This window comes from Haliaeetus leucocephalus, unplaced genomic scaffold (genome assembly GCF_000737465.1).
Source record: "Haliaeetus leucocephalus isolate CR32 unplaced genomic scaffold, Haliaeetus_leucocephalus-4.0 Scaffold536, whole genome shotgun sequence".
NCBI classification, from domain to species: domain Eukaryota; kingdom Metazoa; phylum Chordata; class Aves; order Accipitriformes; family Accipitridae; genus Haliaeetus; species Haliaeetus leucocephalus.
The window spans coordinates 5,411,615-5,422,891 of record NW_010972972.1 but is presented as its reverse complement, the minus strand read 5'-3'; the positions used below and the strand labels follow the sequence as shown (position 1 = coordinate 5,422,891).

The 11,277-nt window shown below is 46.5% G+C and overlaps 1 protein-coding gene across 1 annotated transcript in view; it reads right to left on the bottom strand.

The window, feature by feature from the left end:
• Positions 1–3,289: 3,289 nt before the first annotated feature.
• MAP6 (microtubule-associated protein 6) overlaps positions 3,290–11,277 on the bottom strand; it is a 31,301-nt gene continuing 23,313 nt past the window's right edge. The window contains exons 2-3 of the mRNA XM_010576625.1: positions 6,525–6,738; positions 3,290–4,635 (exon numbers count right to left, since the gene is read on the bottom strand). Of these exons, the coding sequence (XP_010574927.1) occupies positions 4,435–4,635; positions 6,525–6,738 (415 nt within the window). The 3' untranslated portion in view covers positions 3,290–4,434. The remainder of the gene's footprint in view (positions 4,636–6,524; positions 6,739–11,277) is intronic.

Genomic DNA, 11,277 nt, shown 5'->3' with positions numbered 1-11,277 from the left:
CAAGTGCTTGTTCAGCGGTGGCTAGGCTTGCAGCACACTGGAAGTGCTCAATGCAAGAGCTTGCCACCTCCTTTCAATGAGGATTTACAGGCCCTTGACCCCTCTCATGGGCCTTTCAGGTGGTTTTGGGCCAAAGCAAAAGCTGTAGGTAGTTGGAAAAGGTGTCTAATTAAGCAATCATCTCATCCACATCACCTCCCCTCCCTCCAGCTCTCGACGGGGCTCGGTTTCTGCTCCCTGACCCAGTGCGACGTGGACACGAGCAAGGTGCAGCAGCAGCCTGCGTGCACCAACCTCCTGCTAAGACACTGTATACGTAGAAAATAAAAGCAAACTACCTGCTCCGTCCACATGACTTCATTGTCCATCTTCACATTTGCAAAGGCTTAGCTCTCACGCCAGGCTAGTCTGAGGTTAGCGGCCATCTAAAGGGAGTCAGACTGTGACAGCTCAGTTGTCCCTACAGCAGGCATGGAAGTGGAGGCTCTAAGCAACACAAATCTGATTACGGTTGGAAGGGTGTTTCTTTCACTTAACTGTGCTTCTTATCGAGAAAACAAGGTCAAGGAGGTGGTATTCGTCTTTAGCATTTATTTATCATTGGAAAAAAAACCCCTTTGAGCAAGCAAAGATCACAAGCACGTCACAATCAATTGGCTATACATTAATTTGTGTGTGTGTGTGTTTGTGTGTGTCATTCTCATCAGAACAGCAAGAATGAAAAAGCACCACGAGGAGGTGTGCTTAACACATTACAAGAGACAATTTGTGATACGCAACCAAACCCAGGCCACAAAATATTAATTAGACACTTCCTATCTGCCTCCAAGAGGCAAGAGTTTGTGGAATTCATGGGAGCCATGTTTTCACACTGGACGCGTTGCAAAATGAAGAAGCGGGTGATCGGTGTGCAAAGCAGTCAGAAAACAGGAGCTCAGTCAGCAGTTAGCACCATTTTGCAGAAAGGAGTAACAGTACAATACAGTGAAAATGAGAAAGCAAGCAATAGACAGCATAGGAACTTTCACAGGGTAAAAAGCAAAACATTTCTTTTTTTTTTTCTTTTTACAAGGAAAGCAAAACTTATTACAAATTAGCGGTGAAACAGAATCAGCATTGTGGTAGCTGGAAACACAGAACAGCAGAGCACTCTTTCCCAGTGGGATCGACAAGCTCAGAGTCCAAAGTGAACTTGAAACGGCAGAGATTTGGTCTCCTTTCTGATAAACCTGAGTGGGTCGGATGGGCATAAAGTCTGTGGAAGGTAGAGCAATGCAGGATTTCACCCTGAGGCCTGACTCTGCTGCAGTTCCTGGCATTCAATGCAATGCTAAACTGTGTGCTTGGATGTATGCTGAGGACCTGGTGCACATGGAGCAAAGGCCAGGATTTATATCCCTATTTTGTTGCTGTCTGAGAGGGAGGTCCCCAGGTCCTACCGGTCTCCCAGGCTCTTTCTGCAAAGATTGAAACCTTCCAAGGATCATTTATCCCACCCAAAGAGAGGTGTCCAAAATAGGTCGCTCAATGGCCCTTGGAAAGTTCCTTCACTAGAAAGGGAATTTAGACCACTGGCTAGCTCTTCATACCTAGCTTTGTAGTTAGATGCCACCAAAAAACTTCACGCATTAAGGAAACATAAGGCCATGTTCTGACCACTCACTGTGCATGTTCCACTCAAACACAGTGATGGATACTCTTCATTGAGAAGAAGCAATCCTGAAGCCCTGGATGGTGAGGAGTTGATCCAGAGTCATGAAGATGCTTGGATTAGGTGGGCTGAGCATCTTAATGCTGTTCCTTGGGCAAAATTTGGTTACCCTTGAAGTCAAGGGTTAAATTCCCATTGAATTCAAGGTGAAATGGTGGCAAGCATGGTGTCTCTTTCAATGTGAAACTTAGGGCCAAAAAATCATAGGGCGAATTGTTTGGCATGGTCTTTCCTTATGTACAGTGAGATCGGTGTGTTGGGCTATTGGTAACTGTCTACGTGCCTTCCTGACATGTTCTGCCTGCTGAGACACGTCATCTTCACGGCTGTTGCTATATCCTGCGATAGGAAAGGACGTTACTGAAGAGTGTGACGATGCATGAAGCATCTAAATGCCAAGGAATCACACCAAGTCTTGGAAGCTCAGGCTTCTCTGGCCAGTTGTCCCTTGTGCGGCCGGGTGGGAAGAGCTGTGAGCGACACTCCTCTCCACCAGCTCACCGCAAGCCTTCTGCCGAGCTGCTCTGGAGACAGAGCTGAGCTTTGCACTCGAGCAGTGCTGCAGGGGCTTCTGAGCACTCAGAAAAGCAATGGTCAATATGGACAGGTCAGCGTCTCCATGGAGCATGCACATCAAAAAATGCACTACATTCGCAAAGATTTCCACAGTTTTACTTCCTGGAGGATTTCCCTGGTTTCCTCCTAAACATTGGAGGTTTAAATATATATATTTCTATATATGAATATATATTTTCCACATACACAACCTGACTAGCTCATAGCACACAGTTCTAACACAGCTAAGCTTGGAAATACACCACTGAATTCAGAACACTACACTTACTTATACTCAAAGGTTTAGGCTGTTAGCGCAAGGCAAACAGGACAAATCACACAATACACTGAACTTGGCATTTATTCATTACTAAGGCCAGCAAATGTCACTATCTGTATACCACAGAGCTTTCCTCCTCTTTGGAAACTTTCTCTCAGCCTTGTAGTCCACCACTCATTTATGTTTCCAAAAGACCCAATTCTAATGGGGTGAGACCCCCAAAATGGGACTCCTCACCCTCCCGGCTCATCCCTTTTTCTGTTAGATAGTTTCACATCTCTAAAATATCCTAGCAGCAAGACTTTCCTCATCTGAACATCTCTACAGCAACACAGTTCTGATACTCCCCTCTTACACCACCTCCCTACCCTACTTCCCATCTCTCTTCGTTCTTCCCAATTGTCTGTTCTCTGAAAGTTTCAGGCTGGACTGCATGTTAGGGTAGAAATATTGAGCTGCAAAAATAAAGAAGAACCCTGCATCTTGACTTGCAGCTACTCTGCTAAAGGAGAGCTTAACAGCTCAGTTTGGTGGGATCAAGATTAATCCTCATGTATTTAGGACCCAATCCAGAAGTTAGGCACGTAAATTTGGATTGGGACCATACCTCTCCCAGCTCCCCTTGACTCAACGACCCAGAGTCTGGGGTATGCAGTGCCAGTCTGTTGGGCCAGGTCATACTCACTGACAAATGGTCCTGCTGTGTTTACAGCTTCCAAACTGGTCTTGCTGGGCATGGGATTTCCTAGAGTAAGAGCACAGTAAATAGGATTGAAACCCTGAGATCTTGCCTGGAGAGATTCTAGGGATCCCAGCAACTGGTTTATGGCCCTCTTAGGATGCTCACGAGCCAACATGAACTCCAACAGCTGGTAGAGTCAAAACAATGGGGGCTGACAGCTCTAGTCAACCTTGGTGACTCATTTCTTTCTACCCTTCGGAAGGTCACGTCTGCAAACTAAACCTCTTTCTGAAATCTAGCTCTGTCTACTGGCACCCCAGAAGTGAAGAAAGCAGACCAAGATTCAAAACAAACCCGGAATAACTAAAAAGATCCATAACCTAGGGGAAACAATAGGGAAGAACAGCCTGCTGATAACCTAGTCTGACCTGCCACATGCTTGGGAAGTCTTCACTGCTCTCTGTGCCTTCCCTCACTCCTTTTTTTTTTAAATCAAGGACTTCCAAGTGGTGTTGATGGATGAAGCTGCCTTGATGCAGCTAGACCTACCCCCTAGCTACCCTGGGGGAGGATTTGGCCCTTTATTTGCACAGGATCTCCTTTCCCGTTGCTTCTTGGAGCGAAAGTCCCACCAGTGTCACCAGGGGAAATTGCTCTTGGCCACACCACTGATTCTAGTGGATTTACAGCAGATCCACAGCACCATGAATGAACCTCTGATCCTCTCTGCCTCCAAAAAACCTTCCACCTGCTGACACCAGTGGGAGACGGCCGAGGAACGGCCAACCCCAAAAGGGCCTCATGGGATGAGAGCACAGCCCCTTCATGGCTCTACGGGCACTTCCACGCCGTCAAAGCATTGAAGGACCAGGCCTGCGGAAAGGGACAGGCTGTTGGACGCAATCACGGTTGATTCATCACCTTCATCTCCTACGACCCCACTTGTGCATTCCCACGTCCCTCACTCTGTGCAGAGCCGTGTTGTGCAGGCAAAGCAGAACAACCTGACCTCAGAAACAAGGATTCCCTAATCCTCCTTGGAAATAAAACAGAAAAGCTTCTAATACAGTCAGAACAAAAAGCAGATTAGAAGCCTCTAATTAATTTTGTGGCCTTTATTTAATCAAAGGAAAAAAAAAAGGGAAGAAAGAAAAAAAGAAAGAAAGAAAGAAAAGGAAAAAAAGGAGGAAGAAAGTGCAGTGACATTTACTCTTTTGCCTCAGCCAGTTTATTGTTCATCTCTTTACTTTTCTCCTTGTCCTCTGGCTTTGCTGTGTTGGAGGTCTCGGCGCTCTTTTTCTTGGCAGCCCGGCCAGATGCAATCTGCTTGTCTTTGGCCTTTTTCAGGGGTTTATGGCTTGTTGTGGTCTTTTTTGGTTTGGAAGGCTTTACGCTAGGCTTTTCCACCTGCATGGAGGGCAACATGCAAAACGACAACACAGAGATAGAGAGAGAAAGAGAGACACAAGGACAGGTGGAAAACAGGATTTAGATCAGAAATGGCATGAATGTTACTTATCTACTCAGCTATGCCCTGCCACAAAGGGAGGGGAGCAGCCGGGGGCATGCTGAGTTGCAAACGGCCAACTCTCCTTTCACGGCGTTGATGCCCTGAAATCACAGCACCCCTGAAGCCAGCAGAGCCCATTGTATCCAGTCAGGACACAGCAGGGTAAATGGGAGAGGGAATATTATCAGTCATTTTATCAATTCCTCCATCTTTCTCGGACTTCAGGAGGGGCTTTGCAAGCCCACAGGGGATTGTCCTTCTCCGGATTTGAAGCAGAGAACTGATGCTCAGGACAAAGAGGCTGTTACAAATCCCACCTTTCTTGCAGGACATGACTCCTCAAGTCTGTTTGTTCCTTAACAGATTGCCACAATGGAGGAAAATCACTTGGGGATAGATGGGGTGCAGGACTCCAGTTGGCACCTGAGCAAAGGCCACAACAGTGTCTTGTACCCACCTGTTTCTACAGCCCCCAAAATAGGGAGGACAACTTCAAAATTAAGGAGGAACAGAAGCCTTCAGCTCCTCCATGCTGGCCCTGCCATCCCTCTGAGATCTCTTATAAGCTCTGGGAAGCACTTATAAACTCTGGGAAGGACTAATGGTCCTAGGTTTAAAATTGCACAGACTGACTCCTTTTATAAGCAGATCCTCCACTGCTCCTAGAAAACAAGGCTGGAAGACATTTCAGCCTAGGCCCTTCTCGACAAGTCCTCAATCTGATCAAAGCCAAAAGTGCTTACTGACAAAATCTGTGGAGCGCTCTGAATTAATTGCAGATGAGGATCTGGCTCTTACCATGTTGTTCCTGGGATAAAGTGTAATGTGGGGTGCCTATAGTTTTGGAGGGAGAAAGAGAAAGCTGTCTAGATAATCACCTGGGAAATGACAACGCAAAAACCTCTTCATCTGGGCCCTATCCTCACTTCTTTACAGTTTGACGTATTGTCTCCAAAGTGCATCAACCTGTACTAGAGCCCATAGAATCATAGAAGGGTTTGGGTTGGAAGGGACCTTAAAGACCATCTCATTCCAACCCCCCTGCCATGGGCAGGGACACCTTCCACCAGACCAGGTTGCCCAAAGCCCCATCCAACCTGGCCTTGGACACTGCCAGGGATGGGGCAGCCACAACCTCTCTGGGCAACCTGTCCCAGTGCCTCACCACCCTCACAGTGAAGGATTTCTTCCCAATATCTAATCTAGACCTGTCCTATTTCAGTTTAAAGCCATTACCCTTTGTCCTATCGCTACATGCCCTTGTAAAAAGCCCCTCTGGCTTTCTTGTAGGCCTCCTTTAGGTACTGAAAGGCTGCAATAAGGTCTCCCTCCTGGCTGAACAACCCCAGCTCTCTCAGCCTGTCCTCACAGCAGAGGTGTTCCAGCCCTCTGATCGTTTTTGTGTTCCCCCTCTGGACCCGCTCCAGCAGGTCCCTGTCTCTCCTGTGCTGAGGACCCCAGAGCTGGACGCAGAACTGCAGGTGGGGTCTCACCCGATCGGAGCAGAGGGGCAGAATCCCCTCCCTCGACCTGCTGGCCACGCTGCTGGTGATGCAGCCCAGGAGATGATTAGTTTTCTGGGCTGTGAGCTCACATTACCAACTCATATTCAGTTTTTCATCCACCACTATCTCCAAGGTGGATCCCCAGATGCACCCACTGCTCAGAAATGAAAATGCCACATAAGAGGAACGGCAGCAGGCAGTGTTGAGCCCAGCCTTACTGCGTTGGACAAGTCCCACCAGGACCAGTGATGGCCCTGGGTCCCTTCCGCCGCGTTTCTCACCTTTGGCGGTTCTTTGTAGGGTTCGCTGTAGAGAGTGCGTATCCTCCTGCGCTCCAGGAATTTGTTATCAGCTGGAGCAGGCTTACTGGTTTCCCCCTTGAATTGAGCACTGTAACTGGTTTCATGTGTCATTTTCTCCTCCGGCGGCTTGTACTGGGCCTTCGCTTTTATAGCTTTCACAGGTTTGACGTCTACCCAGGGTCTGAACTCGTTTCTGAAGATCAAAAAAGAAAGGGGGTTCAGGAATTAAACCAACAGTACAGTAGCGGTAATGTGGGAATGGAATCCCCCATTGCTCAACAAGGTCTATTTGGAAGGGCTTTAGCCGCCACCCAGTCAGGTTTACCAAAAAACTGGCTCCCAACAGCTCACTTTTTACCTCATCCGAAACCCACTGACACATTAGGAAAACCTCAAATGAAATTTGGTCTATTAAAATCAGCCAGTCCTGGGCACCAAACAATCTGCTAGTTGTGTGACAATGGTCACATGCCCTCGGCAAATCTGGCCTCAGATGTGACTGCGATGCTTTTTTGGAAAACATAAGATGCTTTTCTCTTTCTACAGCTTCACCTCTGCACTGAAGCTACCTGCAAGCAGTTCCTGACTCTTGCAATTACAATACAAAAGAATATTTAGAAAGGAACATCAAAATTCATATTCTGCAACTCAACACAGGACACACACTTCTCAGCAAACTTCCCTGAAGGCAAGTGAGCTGGGGGATTCAGAAGTGTAAGGAGCCAAGATTTCCAAGATGCCCCTTACCCATGCCTGTAAGTAGTGAATTGTATCATTTCACCTATATTGCACCAAATTACGCACAACAGTTTGGTTAATTCTGTAAAGGATTAGTTTAAGATAAAACTGTCTTAGACGTAAACTCAAGCAGAGTAGGAAATGCACAGTTTATCACGTATTGTGAGCTATGGCTTCTCTTTATTAGCTGATGGGGAATTTCCGACTTACTGAAAAAATAATAACACCATCTTTCATTTCTTTTGGACAGAGCTGCAACGTTTTTGAGCAAAAAAACCCCAAACACATTTCAAAGATTTTTAGCATCTGCTGGACACATTGTGGTTCCCATCCACAGACTCCTCCTCTTGCATTTTGTAGTTCTTCCCAACAAAGCACCAACATCTTTCCAGTTTTGAAGCAAACCAAACTGCCATTCATCTGAGAATGGGGATGGAGAAACCCCAAGTGTGTTGCTACCTTAAACAGGTTGTGCTCATAGTCCTAGGCAGTGTTTAGACCCTTAAGACTCCAACACAAGCTAGGAGCTGTCCCAACGGTGGTGATCCAAGCCCTCCACAAAGGGGTGAATTTTCCATGGAAATCAAAGCCCTTGTCTTAATTTCAGGACCTGTAAGGCAATGGGACCACTAACTTGCAGACCCTGTTCCCCCCCTGCCCTGTTCCACTCAACCACCTTTGGGTTGTGTTACTTGTTTTCAGCCTGGTTTATTAGGGAAATGAACTCTGTGTGAAGGTACTGCCAGTCAATCCCTTCCCATAATAGCTTTGAACATCTTAATCAGCTTCAACCAAATTTGACAAATGGTCATGGAGATATTCGGCTTTTACTTTTATGAAGATAAGCAGTTGGACTAAGTCCAGAGACTCAGGAAAGCTTCAGTACGGACATGCACGCTTCATCGGTCATCAGAGGATCTGCTTAGACAGGGAGGCTAAGCTGCAGAAGTCCATCTGTTGTCCTCAGGGACCAGTAGTAAATGGTCCCTTCATGTGTAGGCTCAGTGCAGCTCTCTGCCCACCCAGTACTACATTTCCCATTCACATAACCCCACTGCAAAGATGGAAAATACCTTTCCCTTCCAAAATAATTGCGGGTTGCAACAGCCTCCTGGGTGTGTTTCTCCTCCTAAGAAAGACACCTATATTAAGGTCTCACCAGATCTGCAGGGTGACTGTGTCCTTGTGGTACTCAGTGTGGACTGGCCAACACAGTCAGTGGAGCTTGGAGAGCCCTTCACCCTTCCCTGTCCCAAAGATGGGTGACTGCTTTAGGATGAGCTGAATGCCTCTTTGGGCTCTGTTAACCGACTAGATCTCCACTGATAGGAATACAAATATCTAGCACACGTGAAGACACTCAAACATACATCCCTAAATGTAGGTATCTTTATGAGCCAAACCCCACCTCCAACTCTCCATCCTTTCTTATTGTTGATTCTATCTACATCTACTTCCTATTTTCCCTGAATTTCTTCATTTCCCTCCCCCTCTTTTACGATTCAGCCCTTCCTGGGCTTGGATAATAGTGCCTGTTTGAAGGATGCTGTTCTTCATGGAACTGAATGAGCAATACATGAATGGGCTCATTTGTGTCCTCTTGGTTCCTGTTCACTGAATGTCACCCATTTGTTCACAGATATTTCTCTGCAGTCCATTGCTAAAATATCCCTCCTGCATGAAGAGCTGAGAGAAAGGAAGAGGAAAGAACTGGATTAAAGATGTGAACACGTTACTGACAAACTCAAAGTTCAACCCGAGCTCCTCAGACAATAAGAGGCTTCTCCCTAGGATCCACTTTTGCTCCAAAGTAGACTATATATTTTCAACTACTTTCCAAAGGAAATAAAATAATGCACTAATTCTCTCCACCAATGTCTATCTGTCACTCAGATCCCTCCCTAGCATCTTCTAAACCTGTTAGCGATTTTCTATCATATTTGTGGCAGAGGTAGAAATCTCAGAGGTGAAAATCACACCACCTTTCCTCAAAATCAGCGAGTGGGCACAGGAGGAACATCCAAATGGTGTTCTTCAGCTGAGGGAAAGACAGGTAAAGTTCATTTTCTTACTTATTGTAGGGCCGGCTGCCCAACCAGCCCACATGGACCACCATAAGCACAGCTTGCATCTACAGAACCAGAGACAAAGGATGGAGGCTGTAGTAACATGCACATAGGTGCTGGACTTTAAAGATGGAACACAAACCAGTATTTATTCATTCTGTTGCTCATAAAATGCTGGTTAATATGGAGGTGAGCTTTGAAGCAGCGTGATCGTATTTGTTACCATAGTGCCTGGCAACCTCATTATGCATCACATTATGCAAACATACAGAAAGAGACAGGCTGCTCCCTGAAAAGCCTGTGATCTCTGTAGACAAGGCAGACACATGAGGTGGGGAAAAGGGAGAAAAAAGCCTTGTGCTACCTGTGAGCCGACAGGGAATGCACTTCTGCACTCCCATAGGCTGGGTGCTGAAATGCTAAAGCGAGAGATCGTGCAATAGAGCTGGGCTGTTAATGCAACAACCAATCTCAGCTGACTGTTAAAAATGAGCATGAATTCCTCTGCTCTTCTCCATCCTTGCTTTGCTGGTCTTAATGCAGATGTAACAATTCTGTGAGTACTCAGCTCCCCTGTACTTGGCGACAGGACCCTTGACTACCCTGCATCTCCCAAGATGAGCCTGGCTTTGCAGGCAAAGGATAGACCAATAGCTGTTCCTAGGTGGATGCATGCTGATGCACTATGTCCACTGGCTCTGAAATAGCTCACCCACGATCTTCTCTGGAAGTGGAGGATAGAAGGCTATTAATCTTGAAATGTTTTACAGTGTTGACTAAGAAGTTGTAAATACCAGGTATGTCACATGGATTCAGTGCATATCTAGAAATAACAGGTTGCCCAGAGAGGCAGTTGATGCCCCATCCCTGGAAACATTCGAGGTCAGGTTGGACGGGGCTCTGAGGAACCTGATCTGGTTGAAGATGTCCCTGACCATGGCAGGGGGGTTGGACTAGATGACCTTGAAAGGTCCTTTCCAACCCAAACCATTCCATGATTCTATGGTTCTATTCTAAATCCTTTTCAGGCAAATGTGCGTGATTTCACATCACCAGCTATTACACTAGAGCCAGTCCCTTCAAGCATGTAAGAGAGCATGGGCCACGTTCATATGGAGTCCTACCTATGTCCATATGGAGTTCATATGGGATGGACCAGCTACTCCCTACTGTGACCACACTCAAGCACCCAGTGTGCCAAAATCTCCACATCTATTTATCCAGAGCTTGCAGAGGCAGTAGAAGAAGAGACTCAGACCATTTACTACTGCTACGTCTGCTGCAGCAAGCTGATCTCAGTGCCTGGTTTTGATATTCAGGCAACACATAAACTGCAAAAAAAGTGTCACTAGAATAGACACAGGCTATTCTGTACTGGTTGCATCAGTGCCCAGAAATTCAACTTACCATGGTTAATTAGCACAAAAGTGCTAATTCCTAAATCTCTCTGTCTCCACCACAGATGAGAGAGGGAAAACAGCCCATTGGGAACTGCCCTTGGAATATGCCAGCTCCTGAAGCCAGTCCAACAATTGCTTGGAAAAGTACTAGTTACCCTGGGCCAAAAATGTAGGCAGGAGTGTGCTAGCAACTTCACAGCCTGGATCACCACATTTGAGTGCCAGGCGCGTTGAATTTACTAATGCAAACTATGAATGAGGAGGCAGGTGCCCTGCTTGGGGTTTGCGTCTCTATTAATTGTAGGGATGAGAGGGATGTCTCACGAAGGTGACCTAAATCCCTCTTCCATCAAAAGTCTGTCTGATACGGTCCTACGTCACCATGAGGTCATGTTGTCCAAACAGCGCACAGCATGGCTACACCCTCTCAGGGCAGTCGCATGGTGCTATCTGGAACTCGCCTGGTGCTCCAGGATATTTATGTCACTCAGAGATGCTGCTTTATAAATTGATATACTCCTTATATGC